We start from the raw sequence: 21,814 nt of genomic DNA on the forward strand, positions 1-21,814 counted from the left end.
CACTTAATTAAGGGCGTAACGTCCCAATATAAATTCTTTGTCTTTTTAGTTAGAATCCAGAGTATTTTTACAAAATTTTAGTTTTTTTAATTAACTACGAAACTGATTCATGTCTAAATCATAATGAAATAAATCTCTTAATTTCTTTCCAACATTTTATAATTGATCACAAACTAATTTTCTTTATCATTTCATAAGGATGTATTTTGCTATAATTGATCACAGAACAATTTTCCTTATCATTTCATAATAATGTATTTTGCTGCAATGGAACTTTTTTCACAAATTCAACTATATTGTCAGCTAAATCACTTGTAAAAGACATGACTTTCATACATAAATAAGAAAACATTTTTAATAAATATCAATTAGAAAAATGTGTGAGAGAAACATTCTTATATAATATAATATAATAGCAGTTTTTTTTTTTAATATTTACACCTCAATAAGTGAAAGTCAATTAATAATAATAAATGATGAAACAGCAACAACAAAAAAAAAATGGTGAAAATTATTAAAAGTGAGAAAAATGGGTAAGGCCTTCTTCATGGAGGTGGTGAATTTCAGAGATTTCACATTCACTGGCGAAGAAGGGTTTCTGGTCACACAACACCAACATCGCAAGCCCGTGTCTCTTTCTTCTTTCTTCAACAGTGCTGTGTTGTGTTGTTTTTTTTCTCTCTCTTTCTTTCTCCCTCTGTTATATTTTATTATTAGTTTGTTTTATTTACCCGAAAAACCAAACCTGCAATTTTCGAACTCGAAAATCGCCGTCTTTGAATCACCCTTTTAATTTCTAGCGGAGGGTTCTTCACGCGCGACATCCAAATCGTGGAAGCCTCGGATTTTGACCCTTCAATCGCTGAATCGAACTACCTTTCAGCGGTGGGGTCGTTTGGGGTAATTGAACACGGGTTGGTGAGATGAGAAGAACTTGCATGTTTTGGGTTTGCAAAGAGTTATTATAAGAAGGAGTTGTTGCAGCAGAGCTTCTTCTTCTTCATTTTAATGGCAGCCAAGCGCGTTTATGAAGCATGGAAAGGAAGTAATGTAATATTCTTTCTCTGCTTTTTTTATGTTTTTCTTTGTGAATATAACTTGTTGTGTTTGATGTCTTAAACGTGTGTATGTGGTGGATTTGTTTATATGAGTTAGGAAGTGTTGTTTTCTGTCATTTATTATTTTGGATTTTTAAAGGGATTAGTGGGTTTGAACTTTGAATTTCTGCTGCTGCTGCTGTTGGTCTGTTGGTTGAAGATTGAAATTGTGAGTGAGGATACGAGAAAGATAATAACTTGAGAGTGTGGTTTCAGAATTTATGAGGTGCGTGTGTTGAGTTGGTGGAGCGAGGTTTTATGTTTTGAGAAGATTTTAACATCTAATGGGTTGTATCCTTTTGGATTGTCTCTTGTAACCGTTATGAGGAAGCTTGATTTTGTGTGCAAACTGATAGAGCATTGATGGTGGTTCCTTGGAAGAGACAGTTGAAACAAGAACTCAGTGATGTGATTAAAAACTGGTCTTAGTTGGCTGCAGCTGGTTTTCTGCTTAGAGTTCGTATATTTTAGTGAGGGAGAGACGTAGCTGTGAAGCTCCTGCAGCTTAGTTAGGTCAAAGAGAACTGTGGTTATACTTGAGACTCCTGTGCCTTAGTTAGGTCAAAGAGAAAGGTTTCGCAGGGCAACTTGATTTGTCTTATAGGTACATGAGAGATGGAGATATATAATTTTTGTCCCCTTTTTTATATTTCATGATGATGGGTTTTCATTACAAATGTTGTTCTTGTTGTTCATGATGATGGGTTTGTTGTGGTCCCCCCATGTTTTTATGTTCTTTTTGTTTTTATTTTTTTATTTTTTAATAAAATCTTCATGGTTTGGCAGTGATGCCTAGCATGAACTTATTTGAGTTGAACTGAAGTTATAAAAAATTAGTATGGAAGTGCAATATTTGGTATTTAGGAACATGTGTCTGTTCAGGTAGTGCTGGTGGCGTGGGATTATTTGCTTTATGAACTGTGGAAACATTAAACGAGCTGTTTTGGGTTTTGGTGTCTTCTGTAAGCCTTGTCTTGTTTGTTTGTGTGAGTAAGCGTGACTTTGGAAACAAACTGATGGAGCCGTGATAGTGGTTCATTGGAGGACATAGTTGAAAGAATAATTTAGTGTGGTTGCTTGTTTTGTACTTCCTATTTGTAATAGGTGAAAGATGCATGAAGCTATACATTAGTTTTTGTGTTGTCTTGGTTAATTTAAAGCATTATCTTCAACTTGTTGAGATACTTTGTCTCATGGACAAAGGATTTTAATTTTACATTTTTTTTCTTGTTTTGTTTCTCTGTTTGCTCAATGTGGTGCATGTTCAGTTTTGCTTTTTTGGAATTCAGTAAGATATGAAGTATCATGAACTTGAGCTCGTTTGTGATCAATTTTCTATATTCATCTTTTGATGGTAGTTTTCATGTACAACAAAAATTGTCTTAGCTAGGATTGAATTACAATCACTGGATTGCTTCATCTTTATGTTGGATGAAATTCATATGAAAATATTTTATCTGTTTGAGATAGTGCTGCTAAGCAACAATGTTTTTCGGGAATAAAGTATCACAGGAGAGGCCAACAACTTCAGCTCCATGTGGAACCAAAATCCTAGGTGGGACTTTCTCTAAGTGACCTCAATTCACTTGTAGTGTCTCAGTGTCCTGTTCAGAATCTTAAATCCATGGTTTGGGCAAAATATACAAGAACAGACACATGTTTGGGACTTTCCCAATGGAATTCCATACATACCTGTCATTGGCTTTCTAAAATTCCAATTTAACTTATCGTTTATGATAACCACCAACATATTTGCTAAAGGATCGGCTCCGGAGTGAACAGTGATTTGTCCATTAGTTTCTTTTGCATTGTGGGAAAATAATCAACAATGGTTATGATTGGAAGGGAACCGACAATAGCTGTCACTAACAGTTTTGTATTACTAGATATAAGTGTAAGTAATAGTAATAATTGGCAGTTATGAATAGAAGATTGGATCAGGAATGTATTATTAGAATATGTGATAGCAAATAACTTTTCCTTTATTAGTTTTTTTAGTGTTAGTTCTGTATTAAAATTAGAAACTTCATTGATGGCAGTTATTCATAAAAAAAGTAAGTGATGTTAGTTATGTATCATTGTATATTTAGGGTGTATACTATGGAGGAGAGTGTTGTTATTAGTGGTTTGTGGATCAAGAATATTCTCTTTAGTAAACCTTTCTCTTTGGACAGCAATTGTATTGCTGTATTGTGTGATTTATGTGTTTAGAATCATATTTTATTAGTTTATCAGTTCGTGTACTACCAGATTGATCCACATGCTATATTGTACTTTTTCTCGTCCCTTTTGTTATTTGCTTGTATTTGGTTTTGGGCTTGGCCTCACATGTGGGCCAATGATAAAAGCTTGATACCCAACCAGGAATTTTGATGGAGATTAGGTGTGTGACTATGATGACTATACCAATAGGCTCCAGACTGGTGGCCACATTTCATACAGAAGCCTCTCTACACCTTAAATTGTTATAATTGGCAAGAATTATCCATATTTCTTTATTCTTTTTGGTTCAAATTGCTAATATAGTGTCTACCACTGAAGTCCACTTTACGAGACCTTTCATTTCTTTTTTCAATTAATGCTCTTATTATTATTAACTATAGTTGTAGCTGTATAAGTTGTAAGTTTGATCACTAATATTTTTTATATGGTTCCTTGTAAGACATCTCCTAATGCATAAGCCCTTTGGGCTTGAAGCATTAACAATGCTTTGAGCCAATTTTCCTTATACTGAAATTTAATTTTGGGTTAAGTATGTTTTTAGTCCCTGAACTTTGACCAAAAATTGGAATTCGTCTCTGTCCGAAACTTCAATACATTTTAGTCCCTAAATTTTAAAAATGAATGAATATAATCTTTTTAACTCAATTATGTTAACTTTTTTTTTAGGTGTTAAACACATTTCTTAGTAGATATTGAACCAAGAATGTGTCAAATAGTGTACACAACTCCAATACTAACATAAAGTTTAAGGACTAAAATGTATGGAAGTTTGAGACAGGGACGAATTCCAATTTTGGGTCAAAGTTCAGGGACTAAAAACATACTTAACTCTATAATTTTATTATGGAGAATGTGAGCAGCAAGTATGGAATGTTGATCACTTTGCCAAAGATTTTCCATACCATGCTAAGGACAAGGGGCCAACTCTCCCTCAGGCTTAAGCTATTAGGTGGATGCCAAGGAATGTCATAAATCTATAGTAGGGTAATGTTAGAAACTAAAAGTAGGGTTTGCAGTAAAACAGTTCAGATGAGTTTGAATACCAATCCAAATCTTCTTGTTATTGAAAAGAACATGCAATTTAGCCAAGCAATGTAAAGATTTTAGTTCCAGAGCTCATCTAATCAGATAGCAATACAGAGATGTTAAATGATAAAAGATATCATGCAACAAAGGGAAGATAATCCCAGTTATGTCATCCAAACCTCTAGTAGGAGATTGTTATATTGTTTTCCGATTATTAGAATGAGTTCTATGGACAGCTGTGCAGTCGGAATTACCAATCAATTTGTTCAGCTGTTGAATCCAAAACTCTAGCAGGAGATGATAATATTGTTTTCCAATTATAGAAATGAGTCATTTGGGGTCATTGATGGTTTCCGATAATTTAGTTCACCACTAAACTCCGCTAAGGTAGTCATGAACAGGCTTCTGAGATCCGTTGTCTAAAGTTTTCCCCAAATCCTTTCCTTACGGTGAACGTTATAAGTTCTCTTAATTGTGGCAATTAGGTCTTTTTCACCTGCTACATATGATATTCATTGCTAATTTCATTGGTGCTAACAGCTGCATCCAAAACCTGATTTCATTTGAGAAATGGTATCTTCCAAAACCTTACACAATACTTGCTCAAAATCATGTTAACAATGGAGACTATACTAATAGTTGAAAAATTCTTAACCTTTTAAACTTTAACCTTTCAGAAACCAAAGCAATGATGGTAGTCATTACTGTACTAGCTTCACTGGCTGGAAAGCATTTTCTGAAGATCTTGAGATCTTCATTTATAATGTCCCAGCAATTTTTGAAGAAAGCAGTTGTAAACTTGTCTATGCTTGGGGATTTATATTGATACATATTTAGATCCTCCTTTTGTTCTCCTTAGAAGGTGGTTCTGCGCAATTGTCTTTTCTTTCAGAATTTAGATTCAACTATTCAAGTTTAATTCCTTGATAAATGATCTAAATTGTTCTTTTTTGTAAATTGAGTCTTGCAAAATATTGTATTTTCTCCACCTAGTATCATCATTCGTCACTAGATTTCCTTTCACATACAATCTCATGGAAAATATTGTATTTTTCCCAATCTAGTATTGTCATTCATCACTAAATTTCCTCTTTTAACATACAATCTCCCAGACCATAATCACATTTTGACGCGTTTGCAGCATCCTCTGCAATTTGTTGTGTTATCTTGAATATCTCCATTGAACAAATGTCATGTTGTAGGAGATCCTAATTTGCTGCCAGAGATTGGAGAACTTGAATTGTATTTGGCTTTGCCCTTGGTAGGTGCTAACATCTCTACATAGTCGGTGCCGTGGGTTTGTGTATACCCTTTTGCAAAATGACACGCTTTGTACTGTTCTATTGTCCCGTCAGCTTTATATTTCAAATTGAAAGGCCATCTCATGCCAACAGATCTCTTCCCTATAAGTAACTATGTCAGCTTCCATCTTTTTTTGTTTTGTCAAAGCCCTCATTTCTTCCACCAATGTCTCTCTGCATTTAGGAACCTCTAAGACCTTGTGAATAGTCTTTGGAATTTTTTCATATCAACCTTGAAGATGAAGTATGAAATCCTATAGACAGATATGGGGCTTGGAACAGTGAGTATTTGGGAAGGATTCAATGTTGGGGTATAGGTTCTTTAAGATAGATAGCTTAGATTTCAAATGTGTAGCTTTACCCAAATTTCTCCCTTAAGAAGTGCTTTTGGAAATAAGTACAGTTTTCAAAGACAAGGCTAACAAAGGTTTTCTATTGATGGATCACAGCACTTGTAGCCTGGAGTAGAATAGCCAATGAAAACACATTTAAAAACTTGATGGTCTTACTTGCTTCGATGATGCGATGAGTGTGTATAGATAGTATAACCAAATACTCGGAGACTAGAACTAAGGTGAGAAGTAGGGAAAATTGCTGAAATCTTCTGAGAGGTGTTATGATTATGAAAGAAAACACTCTTCTCAAAATTCTAATTATGAGATAGATATCATACTGCATCTCACTAAAACATTTTTGGCATGCTTGCTTTAAACATTAAGGAACCAGCAACTTCTAGGTGTTGCATTTGGCCACTACATTTTTTGAATGTTTTTGAGGGCAGGAGAACTGTGATTAATAACCATACCTTTTCAAAGATAATCTTCCACAGTGGTATTTGATAATCTGTGCCATTCTTAGTGTGCAGAATTTGAATGTGCATGAAATTGTGTTTGAAATCACTGAATGAAAGTTAATAAACAGATAAAGGCCATGCATTGAATATTTAGCCTGATTTTCTATAAACAGATAAAGGGCGTATTGAATATTTGTGTGCTGTTGCTAACTTTTGTGTGTGCCTTGAAAGTCAGCATCTAATATCTTTAGACTATATTTCCAATAATCAATTTTCTAAACTTAGGATTAATATTGGACATTGTTTCTAATTTTATTTTGTTCACTTGTTTAATCTGGGTAAATTGAATTAATTTCAACAAAAAAATGTATCAAAGTCTTAGCCTGTGGTTTGGGCCCATCTCAGCAGATGGCACCAAAAGCTAGCTCATAGAATGAGGGTTGTCTTCACATTTATATACTATTTATGTTACATATTACAATTACAATCTTATATACCTATTATTAGTTTATTAGTTTATTACCTATTTCTGTTACATACTACAATTACAATCTTATATACTTTTATACTAATGTTATGCAGAAATTCCTATTTGGAGGAAGGTTAATATTTGGACCTGATGCTAGGTCACTGCTTGTTACCTTGCTGCTGATCATTGTTCCAGTTATCGTCTTTTGTGTATTTGTAGGAAGACATCTTCGGCATGAATTTTCTTCATATAATGCAGGATATGCTATTTTGGTGCTGGCAGTTATCTTTAATATTTATGTAAGTTTTTCTGTTCTTTGTCATTTATATTTTTATACTTTCGCAGTTTGCTTACCGAGATTTGTTATTCTGTAAGCCCCATGTTCCAAATTTAAAATAGGTTTATTTCTTTATACAGAACTTTCTACTGTTTCGTCTAAATGTACAATGCATATATTGATACATTTTCTTTTCTTTTCTCTTAGATTTTCAAATATTTACGAAGGTTGTAAGCTATTTTGGTGATCACATTTTCTTTCATTTAAACATCATTTTTAGGGAAAGTCCTTGTCTAGATATTGGTTGTCTATAATTTTTTCTGTTTGATATTTTTGTTTATAGGTGTTGATTCTTCTCTTTCTTACTTCCTCACGTGATCCGGGTGTTATTCCAAGGAATTTACATCCACCAGAGGAAGAGTTCCGTTATGACTCTTCAGTTTCAGTTGATATTGGGGGTCGCCAAACTCCAAGCCTTCAGTTCCCTCGAACAAAAGAAGTAATGGTCAATGGCCATCCCGTGAGGGTGAAATATTGTGATACTTGTATGCTCTATCGTCCACCTCGTTGTTCACATTGCTCCATTTGCAACAACTGTGTTGAACGTTTTGATCACCATTGCCCTTGGGTGGGCCAATGTATTGGGCTGGTATGATTGTTGGTATTAGCCATGTTCTTGATGTTATAAGATAACTACTATATTCATATTGATGTTCTTGGCTTTTTTGGTTTCTCTTAATTCTTTTGTGACTTTTCCAAATTGCAGAGGAACTACCGTTACTTCTTTCTGTTTGTTTCTTCAGCCACTATTCTATGTATCTATGTGTTTTCCATCTCAGCTTTTTACATCAAGGTTCTGATGGATAATTATCACGGGACAGTTTGGAGGGCAATGAAAGAATCTCCTGCATCAGTTATATTAATGGCATACTGTTTCATCTCTTTGTGGTTTGTTGGTGGACTTACTGGCTTTCATCTGTACCTTATTGGCACAAATCAGGTCAGTTGACATCTTTTACATTTCTGATATATAATCTTGTTTAAGTTACTGTTCATTGTGCTAAAGACTAAACTGGCTACTAAGTGAATAGAAATGCATTAGTAGAATTGTCCTCGGTTAAACTAGATTGAAACAAAACTCTTAAAAAATATTTTAATCTTCTAAATCCACCTGGCTCCTTATTTATATAGGAAATAGTTCATTACTTCTTGTTAGGTGGACGTGCACACAATGATGAATGGGAAGGAAAGAAATTTAAAGAAGATAATTTTAAAATCTTAAACTCGTGTCCCTCATACTTTTCCTTTATTCTAAACAAGTATCAACCTTAAATAAATCTCAGAAGGTTGGTAATTTTGTATGTTCTTTCCCTCAATCCAAAATACATTGACAGTGTAATCTTGATTAACTTGTAACAAGATGTGCCAAGAGTCGTCCCCTCTAGTGGTTTTCCTTTTCAATAGTATGAAAGATAAATCATGTTCTATGTACACATTGCTTATAATATACAACTTTATTTTCTGAATCTTTGATTCTTAAAAGCCCGTGTATTGCAAGAACTTCATCACCTGGTTGATTGTAACTTGTTTTGCAGACTACCTACGAAAACTTTCGGTATAGAGCCGATAACAGGTTCAATGTTTATAACCGTGGTTGTTTAAACAATTTCTTGGAAGTATTTTGTACAAAAGTGAAGCCCTCAAGGAACAATTTCCGAGCTTTCGTCCAGGAGGAGGTACCAAGGCCACCCCCTCCGATCATTTCCCGGGAATCTGAACCGGATCTGGGAGGAGACCCTCGGTCTAAGGTTGAAGACGATCTGGATATCGGTGAGGACTTGTTAAAGATATCACAGCGCCGGAATATTGAAGAAATTGATGAGGACATCCGGAGTAGAGGGAGTAATGGGCCTCCCCATAATACATCTGAAGTTGATTCAGCTTTGGGTTCAGATCGCCGGGCTCCAACAATTCGATCCGAAGCAAGGCACTCAAGTGAGGGTAGAAGTGAAAGCTGGGAAATTGCCTCTGAGGTCCTTGCCAATTCAAATTTAACTGAAAGTAGAGGCCATGTTGCATCAAAGGAGGTGCGCCAAAAACTTGGTGGTTCTTTCTGATATGTGTGGTTACTTAGATATTAAAGGTGGAAAAGGAAATGGTGTTTGATCAGATTATAGGAATGGGAATTGAATTGATTGAGGCATTAAGTACAAAAACTTGTTTGATCTTTTTTGTGGTAAGCCTAGCTCTTTTGGAAAGAATAGAAATGTGTGTAATTTTCGAGAGACAGAGGAATAGTATCTTTTTTTTTTCTCTTCTCTTTTCTTTGTTAATTTTTATCCTACTCTCCAACCTGTGCATTGCATCTTTATGTGGTTTTATTCTTTGTGTATATAACCAGTTATGATGCTAAAACTCTACATACTGTGATTTAGGTATTGTAAAACTGGTTCCTCCGCCAAATGCTTTCATTGTGCTACTACTATGATCCACTGATGTGTTGGGATTTTGATGACTTTGAAAGGTTTGAAGAAGGCTTAAGTGGAGCCTATGATACAAGAACGGGTTTCTATTGCTCCTTATTTATTGGAAATTCTACCTTCCATTCTTCTCAAGTGTCTTAGCAACTTTCATCTATTTGGGAGGCATCAGAAGAACTCATTGTTCAACTTGGAAAGTCTACCTTCCATTTTTGCATGGCCTTTTTGGGGAGCATACAACATACATGTTTTCATCTAATGCTAATATTACCTAATATATCTTGCCTCAACCATCCATTTTTGGCCTTAGCGACCTTTTTTTCATTTCTTTACAACTCATGTGGAGTTAGGTAGTTTACTTTTTTCTTTTTTACTTTAGGAGTTGCATGATCATTGTAAGTTAAGGGTGTAACTCGAACATAAAAAAAAAAGGAGGTTCTTAACTTTTTTTAATGGAAGAAATCACTTAAAAATTATGTAGAAAATGAAGTCTTAGAACTATAGCGAGTGAGACGATCGAGGATTCAAAGAAAGACTAGGGAGGACTCGAGAAACAAATAGTATATATCCACATTCTTCTTCACCAGGTGTCTAGAAAGGTACAACGATGAGAACTTGTGGAAAGTCTTATGCAAGATCAGTGTAACGTTGCATCTCTCCTCTTTTGTCATATAATTCACCATTTTAAAGGTCACCCAAAATGATTATAAGTTAGGATTGACAAACATAACCGAACTAATTAACTAAACGTGTATAATGATTATGATTATTGGTCATCAAAAACAGTAGTCATGAGATCATACACTTTTATGTGTATACAACTATACAATGTATTATATAAATATTTGGACTAAATATAATTATGTCTATTAATTTTTAGTAAAAATTTAAATTAGTCATTCGTCAAAATTTTAGTCTAATTAAGTTCTCTAAAAATATGTTTAACTTTAAATATTTTAGTACTAACAAAGATCTATAAACTTTCACTACTAATATCATGCTCAACAAGTCCAAGTATTGCACAAACTTATTCTTGGAAAATAACTTGATGAAGGCATTTTGTTGAATTTTTAGTGGTGTTAATCCTTTTTCATTTGAATCATCTTAATACAAAAGAAGTGATATTTGACTTCGATATACTTTGTCTTGCCATGTTATACATGATCCTTGGCTAGCAAATCGTATTCAGGATATCATTAAAAGATGATAATATTCTCTTGAGTAAATATTGAATTGTTTGTCAAACCTTTCAACCAAATAACTCCTTATTTACTTCTTCCAACACCATATGCTCTGCTTCACTGGTTGAGAAGTACACTATTGGTTGGAGAGTAGCTTTTCAACTAACCATGACCTACCTACCAATTGTGAACACGTAGCTAGTAATGGATTGTCTATTAGCATAGTCAAAATCCAATAATTTTGTCAGGAATAATGAGAGTGTCTAAAGGGAAAAAGTTGACCCATAACACATATCAAGAATGGTTTTGATATAGTGTACCAACAATCATAGTTTATATGCTCAAATGGTGTTGTCAAAAGTAGGGTTGACAAAATGGGTTAGGCCCATAGGACCAGGCTGCCAACCTGCAAAAAATAATCGGGTTGGGATAGAGTTTAACCTGCAGACCCAATGCAACTCGGCCTATCAAGTCTAGAAATCCGTCGGGCTAGTCCAAAGTTCAAACCGGGTCAACCCGCAACTTAACGTCACTAAAATAAATTGGAACATGTTTAGTGCAGGTTGAGACACTTTCTCATTTCTCACTCTCAGACATTCATTTCTCTCGTCTCCTCTCCTTCGCTTCTCTCGTCTCCTTTCCTAGACTCCTGCACTTCATCCATCATCTCTCATTCCCTTCACATTTATTTCGTTTCTTTCTTCTCTTAGACACTCATTCCTACTAGCACAACCAACCATTCCACCTTGTTGATGAGTTAGCCCTGCGAAACTCACCCATAGGAGCGATGTGACACAAACTTGTTTATGTTTTTCAATTTCATTGTTCTTCTTTTGTTCTCTTCCTTTTGCTGTTCGAATTTGAGATTTTGTGGTTCAAATTAAGGTTTGTGATTTTGTGGTTGGATTTGGAGATTGGGATTTTCTGGTTCGAATTAGGGATTGTGATTTTGTGGTTTGATTTGGGGATTGGGATTTTGTAGTTCGAATTAGGGATTTTGGTTTGAATTTTGTGGTTACAAGAATCGATAAAAATTGAGGGTGATATTGGTTTGGTTTTGGTTTTGTGACGTGTAGTAAAGCCTAAAAATGGAGGGGACTTTTGCTCCTGCATTGAAAGAGATTTGAGTATGCATAAATTTTGAGCAAACATTCTTCATATTTCCAAAACTATGAAAGAAAAGAAGGGATGGCGGAAGGGAGGGGCGGGCCAGCCCGCTGGCCTGCTTATTGGCAGAATGCGTTGAACATCTCAACCTGCTTTCAGACTTCGGGTTAGCCCGGTCCGACCCGATTTTAACGGGTCAGAGACGGATCAGGTCTAAACGAGCTGGGTTAGCCTGTTTTGCCATTCAAAAGAAAAGAAGGAGAAAAGAAAAATAAAAGGGTCATTTTCACAACACTTTGACTATAATAGTTAAAGGTGTGACTATAATAGTTAAAGGTGGCAATACAAAGTCAAACAAATTATAAAAGTATGCTAACACATGGACAAGTTACAACACTCACACATTTAAGAGTTTGTTGTAGGATGTTTGTAAAAAGAAGTTTATGCATAGAAATACAACTAATGAAACATACATGTCTTACATAAACTTGCATGTGAAGAAAGTTTCAAAGTTTCCAAGTGTTTATCCTTATTAGATATGTAGGGTAAGTTTTATCTGTAAAAATTTCACAACTATGAAGTTAAGACTTTAGAAGTAAGGAGTGTTCTTTTGTAATACCCTTTCAATCAGAAAATTGTTGTTCTTGTTAAACAACTTTATCATTGTACATCCTGAAGATGCCTTTTCTACTTAGTTCGGAGAGATATTGGTACTAGTTACTTAAACTTAAGAGAGGTTTAGTTAATATCCAGGAGTGACTTTTTGCCAAAAATACTTGTAATATGTTACGAAGGAATCTTGGTAGGTTACAAAAGAGAATTAAACATGGTTTAAATTGGGATAATTAATATCGATATTAAAAAAACTCATATCTCTTATTAATTTTGTTTTAAATTTTTTTTAAGAAATATTTATAAATTTTATTATAAAAAAAATTATAGAAAATTACTATTAATTTTTTTTCAAAATATTTTATATAAAACACTTTTCACAGTAAATTTTGTAAAAATATTTACGAACTTTATAATTTTATAGAAAATAATTATTCACGAAGGAATCTATTCTATTGTTAATTAAAATTTTTAGAAAAAATAACAGAAAAAAATTTTCTTATAAATTATTTTAATAAATTTGAAAAACAAATCCTATATAATACGATAATTTTTAGTAACGTATATTCACTATTTTTGTCTTTTTCATGTGGTCTACTCTTCCTTTTTAAAAGCTTTTCGAAAAATTTGTGAACATGTTTTAAAATATTTAGACGCCTGTGAGGATTCAAATTTAAAAAAAAATAAAATTATTCAAACTTTTTTTTCTGTCCATGTAACCAATTTTTTTCATGACATTGTGTTATTTAAAAAATTTGTTCAGCACATATAAAGATCTCAACATAATATACGTGGACCTTATTTTTTATATTTTAATTATATAAGAATTAATTTATTACTAAAAGAATAGGGATTAAAATGTAAGCATTGTTTTTTATTTTTTTCTTAATACCAAAATAAATAAAAAGGTATCATATAGAGAAAGTAAATTCCCAATTTAACCTAAAACTTTTAAAATAAGAATACCAATTGTGGAACATAAAAAAGTTTAAGAGACCCTAAAAGTGAAAGTTTATTTATAACTATTTCTCTATACTTAAAACATAATAATATTTACTATTATTAAATAATTATATTTGCATTAAATGGTGGTGCAGTGGGAGGAATTTGAAAAAATAAAAACTTTTTTATTTTCTTAATACATCTTGCACACAAATTTCTAAGATATATATATATATATATATATATATATATATATATATATATATATATATATATATATATATATATATATATATATAGTAGCTAGGTCATATCAAAACATAGCATGAGTTACTCAAATAGTGTTATATATCTAAATGCAAATTTCACGTGTAAAATAAGTAAGAAATTAAGATACATTAACTCATTGATTATATAGAAGTATATACATGTGCATTGCCATCTAATTCATAAGTACAAATACCATTGTCAAGTATGTTAATAGCAATATCCAATAAAATCTTTGGTTTACATGAAGAGAGAACTCCATCATAACAAAGACAACACATTGATACCTACTTTAATTAATTAATATTTCAATTGTATTTTTTTGTTAAATAAAATTTTGAGCATTATTCATCTTCGATATTACTATTAATAAATGGTGATTAATAAAATATCACACCTTAATAGAAGGGCTAGTGCCTTTTTAGGGATACAACCCTAAAAAAATAGTTAAACATCAAAACTTGTTTTCCTTATTACCTTCAATAATTGGATGAAAAAAAAAAACTAACATATATTAACAACCAAAAATAGCAAAAAGATGTTATGTATCACCCCACCTACACCAATCATTATATATACATTACTAAAATTAGTGTCATCATGCTAACCTACAAATTATCGATTATAAAAAAGTCACATAACAATTAAAAGAAATCATTCTTTCCACAAAAGATCACAGGGACCTTTAATATATAGTTCACCACTTTCTTCTCCAGAACAATACAATGAATTTTTCAACCTTTTCCATCTTATTGTTCTCTCTTTCCATGATCACAGTTTCTCATGCTCCTTTGCCAGCATCAGGACAAGCCTTGCACGAAGCAATATGCAAGGAAACGAAGGAGAACGAGGCAAGGTGCCTTGAACTTCTGAAAGAAGATCCTAATATCGCTGCTGCTAAAGACAGCAAGGAGCTCACAAAACTGATCCTGAAGCTAGCCCTAAAAAAGGGCACTGAAACCCAGAATTTCCTAAAAGAATTGATGAAAACAAACCCTTCACCAGACCTTAAACAGTGTGCAACTACCCTGTATGATGGAGTGGTAGGGTCATTCAAAAGTGCTTTGGGTGAATTGGGTGAGGATGATCTTACAGCAAGTTATGATGCAGGAGTGGCTGGTGATGGACCTACAACTTGTGAAAGGGCATTGAGTGCAGCAAAGATAAGTGATCCTTCTATTGAAGCTCATGACAAAGACATGTTGTTGCTTAGTGGAATTGCATTTAAATCCATTGAGAAACTACCCTCTTAAAATTAAGAGTGTGTGTGATTGATTATATGAGGAGAAGGGTGTTGTGAAATGTTTAGGTTTCCATTGTTAGTGTCTCATGTGGAAGGATACCATGCATTTCTCTATTATTTCTTCACTTCAACAATGCAATGTCATTATATTAAGTATTTTACCTTTTTAATTGTTTATATATATGTAGTTCTTTTAGTGGTAAAAGGATATCTTTCAGTAGTTATCTTAGAAAAGTATATTGTATAGTGAGATAACTTTGATTGATGAGAATGATGTGTTTTCCTTCCTTTTGAGGATCAAATTCAGTAGTCTTTTGTATAATTAGTCTATATATATATTAATAGAAGTTTTTTTTTTCTTTTTCTCATACATATGTACAGAATTATCTTGACTATATTATATTTATGTTATTTTTTATTCAAAGAAAAATAAAAGAAAACAAAATCTAGATACATTTAATTTTATTTCTCACTTTAACATGTTCTTTTTAGAGAAATTAATTTCTTTAATTTGTGCTTGAACAAAGATAATTTGGATATAGAATAATTCAAACCTCTTTCAAAATTTAATTTAAATAAGACAGTTCAATTAACGTGATATAATTAGAAAAAAAGATAGAAGAGAGAAGAAAAACAAAAGATAAAAAATGAGACAACGAGAAGATCGAACCTGAAAATTTTCAACCCTGTAATTTTAAGTAAACATAATACTTCAGCAAAATAATTAGAATTGCAACTACTTTCAAATATACACACTCACGTAAATATCATGTAATATGTAGCGTGGAATATCCAAAAATTTAAAAATTTGCATGCCTTAAGCAGGAAAAAGAAAGGAAATTGTGAAGGGGAAACATGCCTAGGTTACCGTAATGCATGGGTGCATATATCTTATGATAAAAATCAATATTACTATAAGAAAATGTTAAATAATTGATTAAATTTTATTGATTGAAGAAAAATTTGTTGGTAAAACAAAATTTATCGAGAGATCAATCCCTTTAGTAGTCCAAATCTTAGAAGCAAATGTTAGTGACCAATTTAGAGACTAATTCATATTAAAAAGTGTTTTAGTTACCAATTTAAAAAATTATCCTGCCTGGGAACATACACCCGCTCGAAAATGTCAAATTCTTCGATCAATTTCCATACAAACTCAAGTTAGATGCAATTTAGTCACCGAAAAAATTAGTCGCAAATTGTGACTAAAATAGCCATCGAATAGTAGTAGTCACAAATTAGTCACTAAAATTGCGACCAAGTCAATATATAGTAATATTTATTGTTATAGTGACCGACATAGCAACCGAAAATTTTTGGTCTCTAAATGTAACTTTTTGGCCACCGATTTAGCGACCGAAATAAATATTGATTTATAAAATATATTTAATATGGTAATTTGTCATCGAATATTTTTGGTCTTTGAGATATTATTTAATATGTAATATTTTGATCATCGATTTAGCGATCGAAATAACTATTATTTTATAAAATATATTTAATATGATAATTAGCTACCAAATATTTTCGGTTGCTAAGACATTTATAAAATGTAATGTTTTAGCCACCAATTTAGCGACCAAAATAATTATTATTTTATAAAATATATTTAATATGGTAATTAGTCACTAAATATTTTCGATCGTTGAGAAATTATTTAATATGTAATATTTTAGTCACCAATTTAACGACCAAAATAACTATTATTTTATAAAATATATTTAATATGATAATTAGCTTACGGATATTTTTGGTTAATAAAACATTATTTGTTTAATATAAATTATAATTACTTAGATTGTTTATTTCTGTAATTTGTTGTCGCTTAAAAAAAATAAATTTAGTATATTTAATTTTTCTTCATCCAATCATTGTAATATGTTTATTTAAGAATTTCAACTTGTAAATATAAGTCATTGTCCTGTATCTTACCACTATAATCTGATTTTTTTCAAAATTTCTCATTGTTCTGTTCTGTAGATATATATTCCAAATTTTTTCATATTCAGCTAATATTTCAATTCACTTTTAATCACATTTAAGTAATTTACTAAATTAAACCAAATATTTTAATAATAGTTATTAATGTCATAAATTACTTTTAAAGTATGAAAATTTGATTTATAGTACAAATATTTTAAAAATAATTCTTTAAATTAATATCTAACTAGATTAAATTAATAACAGATTAAATTTATATTAATATATTGCAATTAATTAAATTATTTAGTTTCAGTATTCCAAATTTCTGTTTAAGATTTTTGGCTCACCATTTTCGCGGTTCATTGTTTGCTCCAAAGTCGTTCCATCTTCCACTCATTCATGATACATATATTTTCGTCTTCAACGATTTCTCTGCCTACAACAACGATATCTCAAGAGAGCTCTGGAAGCTCATCGGCTTCTCCTCCTCCGAACCAGCTTTTGACGAGACCACGGGCCCGAGCCATGCCTAAGGTTTCTACAATGGGTGAGTTTCTCCATGAAGACAAGCGAGAGTATCTTGCTAGAGAATCTTCAGTCGCGGGGTAGTGAAGCTGCTGGTGAAAATGGTGGCGGAGGCTATTAGTTTTTTTATATTCAACTTTCCCCACTTTCCTCCAACAGTGAGCTAGGTCTTCACTTTTTCTCAATTTCTGCATTTGATTTCCACCATTGCTTCATTTTATTTGGATTGGCAATGTTTTAAAGTTTACTGAGAACCTTTGTGTAGCGAGAAGAAGAAGAAGTGGTGTCTTAGATAAGCGGATTGGGTGTTGGAGTTTTCCCCTTTGGACAATATTGCAAGCCCCAACACGTTTGGTCTGAACACGATTGTTCATCTGTGACAACTTAATCTCTGACATAAATCTGGTAACGAATCGAAATCTTCATGTTTGCGTTTTGATTATTATCCATTGGGAAACCTTATCTCTTAATCTCTGACAACTTATTTCTGAACGGGTCCTTGTGTTGAAGCAGAAGGTCATTAATATTGCTCTGAGGTTTGGTTCCCATATATGGTGATTGGTGAATCCTGTTGACTCGTAAGCTTTGGTGATTGTTGTTCATTCAGTTCATTGAGGTTTCTTTTACTGTCTGATATTTTTATCTAGCAATCGTGCATCTAATTGAATTTTAATATCCAATGTCAAACATATTGCACGAAGAAGATGGAGTAATAAAAGTATGATTTTTTTATTAGAAGAAAATGGAACAATAGTTATGTGAGAAAAGAAGTTTTATATCGATGAGAACTTACTTTGAAACTTACTTTTAATGTTATAAAAGGATCTTAGTGTTTTCTCAAGAAATTATCTCAAAGTCTTTCATTTTCTATTCCTTTTTATTTGCTTGAGAGAAGAATTAAGAGAGAATATTAGTTTCTCCTCTAAGAGAGAATGTTAGTTTCTCCTTTAAGGTTCTCCTTGTATTAATTTTTTCTATTTCCAATAGAGGGGTTGTCATTGTTTTCTCCTTGGGATTAGAGAGAATGGTATGTAATTTTTCCTTTCCTTGAATAAATTATATTCATTGCCTATTGATGAGTCATTATTTTCTTCCATTCCACTAGCCTTTGTGTACCCATTAGACAGTTGATTAGTGCTTAATTGTTCATCATTAAAGTGTTTTTCATCTGTTGGGCTTTATTGGGCCACTGTTCCGAATTTGGACTAATTTCACATTATTTGGCCTAATTTTTGTTTTTAATTATTTTTAGATATTTGGGTGAAGCAAATTTTGGAGCTTAGACATTAATATTTAGTTGAAGAGACTTTCCACATCACTTCCATGTCATTTTCACGTCAGCAAAGTCAATGAGTCAACATTTGAGGCCTAGAGTGGCATTTTTGTAAATCTGAGTGGCAGAGTGGCAGTTTTGTAATTATGAGTGGCAAGGGTGATATGACCACGCAAATTAGGTCTGCATGGAGGAGGCCGCCACTTGATCTTCTCCATTCTCTCCACCTCCATTTTTTTTCGTGCTCCAAGCTTTCATGGATGTCTCCCCTTACGGTTTTTCACATTTTTGGGTTATTTTTACCGTTTTTATGTACATTTGACAGCACCCATTGAGGGTTTTGCGTTTTGATTTCGTTTTCTACATTGGGTAGCTCGTTTTGTGATTTCATTGAGTTGGAACAATACCCATTCATGGGGTTTTCACATTTATATATGATAGTATCGTTTTGCATTCCATTTAAGCTTTGAAATCTTTATTTTTGCTCTTAAATTGTGTTTTCAGATTTAGGGTTCTTGGTTCTGTTTTGTGATTGCAGTTTTGAAATGTTTAATTGATCATTCTTTATGTGTAACTAAGTTTTTCGTATTGGTTCCTTGAAGAAACTGATTTGAAACCATGAGGTTGATGTTTTGCAATGCATTCCAATTCCTATTTTCTCTTCATCATCGTATTCAATTTCGTAGCTTTGAATGAAATGGAATTTGTGATGCTTAATCGTGGGTTCATGTTTTGCACAATTTCAGAATCATTGTCATGCTTAGTGAGTTCGGGTTTTGGCCATAGTTGCTTAATCTGTGTGTGTGTGAAATTGAAAGAATGATGTGTGCTATGCTTAATGGCATAATGAAGCTGTGTTAATTTTCGCATTGTTGATTAATTCAGATTTCATGAGAGTAAAGTGGGTAAGAGAATTGATTTAGTTACCCGTGATTGGTGGATTTTCAGTGGAATCAAGGAACCAGTACATTTTGAATTCTGTGTTTAATTCAATTTTGGTGTTTTTATTAGAATTTAGCAAAGTTGTGTGAATCTGCCAAACCTCCCCCCTTTGTGTTTTATTGTTGTGTTCATCTGGAAATTTGGTTTTGAATGAAAATATTGGTCGTTGGGAGACGACTTGGTTCACTTTCATATACTATATTTAATATGTTTTAATTTGGTGGGGTACGACCTCTATCAAATTTGGCGCCGTTGCCGGGGACCAATCGTTTCATTCAAAGTAAAATGTTCAGTGTGTTTGTGTTCTGTGTTTTGGTATATGTGTAATTCAAGTGTGGTTGAGTTGGTATATGTTCATTGTGATGTTAATGTTTTGTTAAGTTCAGTGCATGTTTCCATTCCTGTGTGTTTCTGTGTAGTGTAGTGAATAGTGTCGCGGCGCGCATGAGTAGTGTCATTTATAGTGTTGTGAATAGTGCATGAATAGTGTCCGAATCTGGCATTTAACTTTTGGATTTTTGTTTTGGTAGCTACGGTGCTTGTTTTGACTTGAAATTCCCCCCCCCCCCCCACTTCTAAGACATCGAACTTGATAGGAAAAATAGCTGGAGCAGTTGGTATGGTCTGAGTTAAGAGATTCAAAAAAATTTTGGACTGAATTTTAGTGAAACTTCAGAGGACCATAACTTTTGCTCTGGTTATCAGAATCGCTATTATTTTATATGGATTTGGGGTAGAATTTGATTTTCCACCTTGTTAAAACCCGCTCCGCCGGTTTGCAAACTCAGATTCTCCAGAAAATGCCATTTTCTACATTTCAGCAATCTTTTTTGTGATTTTTCTTCATTTTTTCCACTTTTGAAATTTTTTTTAAAATACTTGTGCTTTGAGTCTTGATCTGATTTTTTTTTTTGCTTCTGTTTGACCACTCAAGGGAATATCCTACCAATTTTCAAGTCATTTGGAGGTCTTTTGAGTATACTTGTAGTTATACCCTATGTTATGCCAATATCACTACAATTAGTGCTTTATGGTGCATGACTAGGGGGAACCCAAGTGAATTACAACCATTTGACCCTGAGATTGATAGGACATTCCACAGAGGAAGTAGGCATCTTAGGAATCCATCTTTGTATGCTGAATATTCAGTGACTTTTCCTGATTCTTCTGACTCTCATCACATTCCTGAAACTCCTCATTCTTTACATTCTGAGCATACTGTTTATTCTGAGCATTTTCATTTTCATACTGATAACATGGCCTAACCTCCTCCACCTCATGAGAGAACCATGAGTGAGCTCACTGCACCAGAGTTCACTTATGATAGTTTATGTATTCAATACCCTGAGGAGGAGGTTCCATATGTGCTGAAAACTGGTTTAATACACTTGTTGCCAAAGTTCCATGGTCTTGCAGGTGAGGACCCGTGCAAACACTTGAAGCAGTTTCATGTCGTCTGTTCCACCATGAAGCCTTGATGAGTTCAAATTTTTGCCCTTATTTAATATTTAAATTTGGGGATTTAATTGAATTTTCTGTGCTTAAAGATTGATTTAATTAGGATTTGTGATTATTGGATTTATTGAGTAAGTTTGGTAAAAGTGGCGTAAAAATTGATTTTAGTTGCATAAAATATTATTGGATATTCTAACGTTTGTTAATGCAGCTGAAATTTATTTTTGGTTAATTAATAGTGTGATTTTAAAATGTTCAAAGTTACAAAATAAGTCCAAAATCAAGAAATTCTGAAAAAGAATAAATCAGGAGCTAAATGCACCCCCAGTTTTTACTTGCACACTCTTCTTAAAGTGGACCACCAAAAACCTGTTCTGCACCCCCAGTTTTCACTAAGTTGCACCCCTCCTACCACTTAAACTCCACTAAACCAGATCATGCCATGTGGCAATCCCCACCTTTTAAGATTAGCCAACCATAAGTCGCCACGTGTCATAATCCCCACCTCACCAAATTAACCAATCAGATTCTGCCACGTCATCATCTTCATCTCCCAAAACCCTAACCCTAGTTTCCCTACCACCTTCCATCACCATGGCAGCCACCACCGTCAACTCGCCGGAGTTCCACCACAGTTCGTGCACCTACCACCACCGCGCCTCCGTCTTCTTCGCGCCA

At 33.2% G+C, this 21,814-nt stretch overlaps 2 protein-coding genes across 3 annotated transcripts; both read left to right on the forward strand.

The window, feature by feature from the left end:
- The first annotated feature begins 548 nt into the window (after positions 1-548).
- Positions 549-9,801, forward strand: LOC114181917 (protein S-acyltransferase 8-like). 2 transcript variants are annotated; one of them, XM_085672510.1, is made up of 6 exons: positions 549-1,050; positions 7,023-7,208; positions 7,530-7,835; positions 7,953-8,186; positions 8,782-9,273; positions 9,622-9,801. In XM_085672510.1, exons 1-6 carry the CDS (start codon positions 1,009-1,011, stop codon positions 9,628-9,630), a joined length of 1,269 nt encoding a protein of 422 aa, XP_085528636.1. In that variant the 5' UTR covers positions 549-1,008; the 3' UTR covers positions 9,631-9,801. The 2 variants fall into 2 exon arrangements, with proteins under 2 accessions (XP_085528636.1, XP_027924391.1); XM_028068590.2 differs by lacking the exon at positions 9,622-9,801 and having other exon boundaries at positions 550-1,050; positions 8,782-9,505.
- A 4,617-nt stretch (positions 9,802-14,418) lies between these two features.
- LOC114180758 (uncharacterized) lies at positions 14,419-15,181 on the forward strand. The gene has a single exon (XM_028067052.2). It carries the CDS (start codon positions 14,501-14,503, stop codon positions 15,026-15,028), a length of 528 nt encoding a protein of 175 aa, XP_027922853.2. The 5' UTR covers positions 14,419-14,500; the 3' UTR covers positions 15,029-15,181.
- The last annotated feature ends 6,633 nt before the right edge of the window (positions 15,182-21,814 follow it).

This window comes from Vigna unguiculata, chromosome 4, assembly GCF_037176805.1.
Source record: "Vigna unguiculata cultivar grain cowpea cultivar isolate G323 ecotype 2 chromosome 4, ASM3717680v1, whole genome shotgun sequence".
Taxonomy (NCBI): Eukaryota; Viridiplantae; Streptophyta; class Magnoliopsida; order Fabales; family Fabaceae; genus Vigna; species Vigna unguiculata.

Coding starts and splice junctions, on each gene's coding strand:
- LOC114181917 (XM_028068590.2), top strand. CDS start 1,009: ATGGCAGCCAAGCGCGTTTATGAAGCATGGAAAGGAAGTAAT. Junction 7,209..7,529: donor CAGTTATCTTTAATATTTAT/GTAAGTTTTTCT, acceptor TTTTGTTTATAG/GTGTTGATTCTTCTCTTTCT. Junction 8,187..8,781: donor ACCTTATTGGCACAAATCAG/GTCAGTTGACAT, acceptor CTTGTTTTGCAG/ACTACCTACGAAAACTTTCG.
- LOC114180758 (XM_028067052.2), top strand. CDS start 14,501: ATGAATTTTTCAACCTTTTCCATCTTATTGTTCTCTCTTTCCATGATC.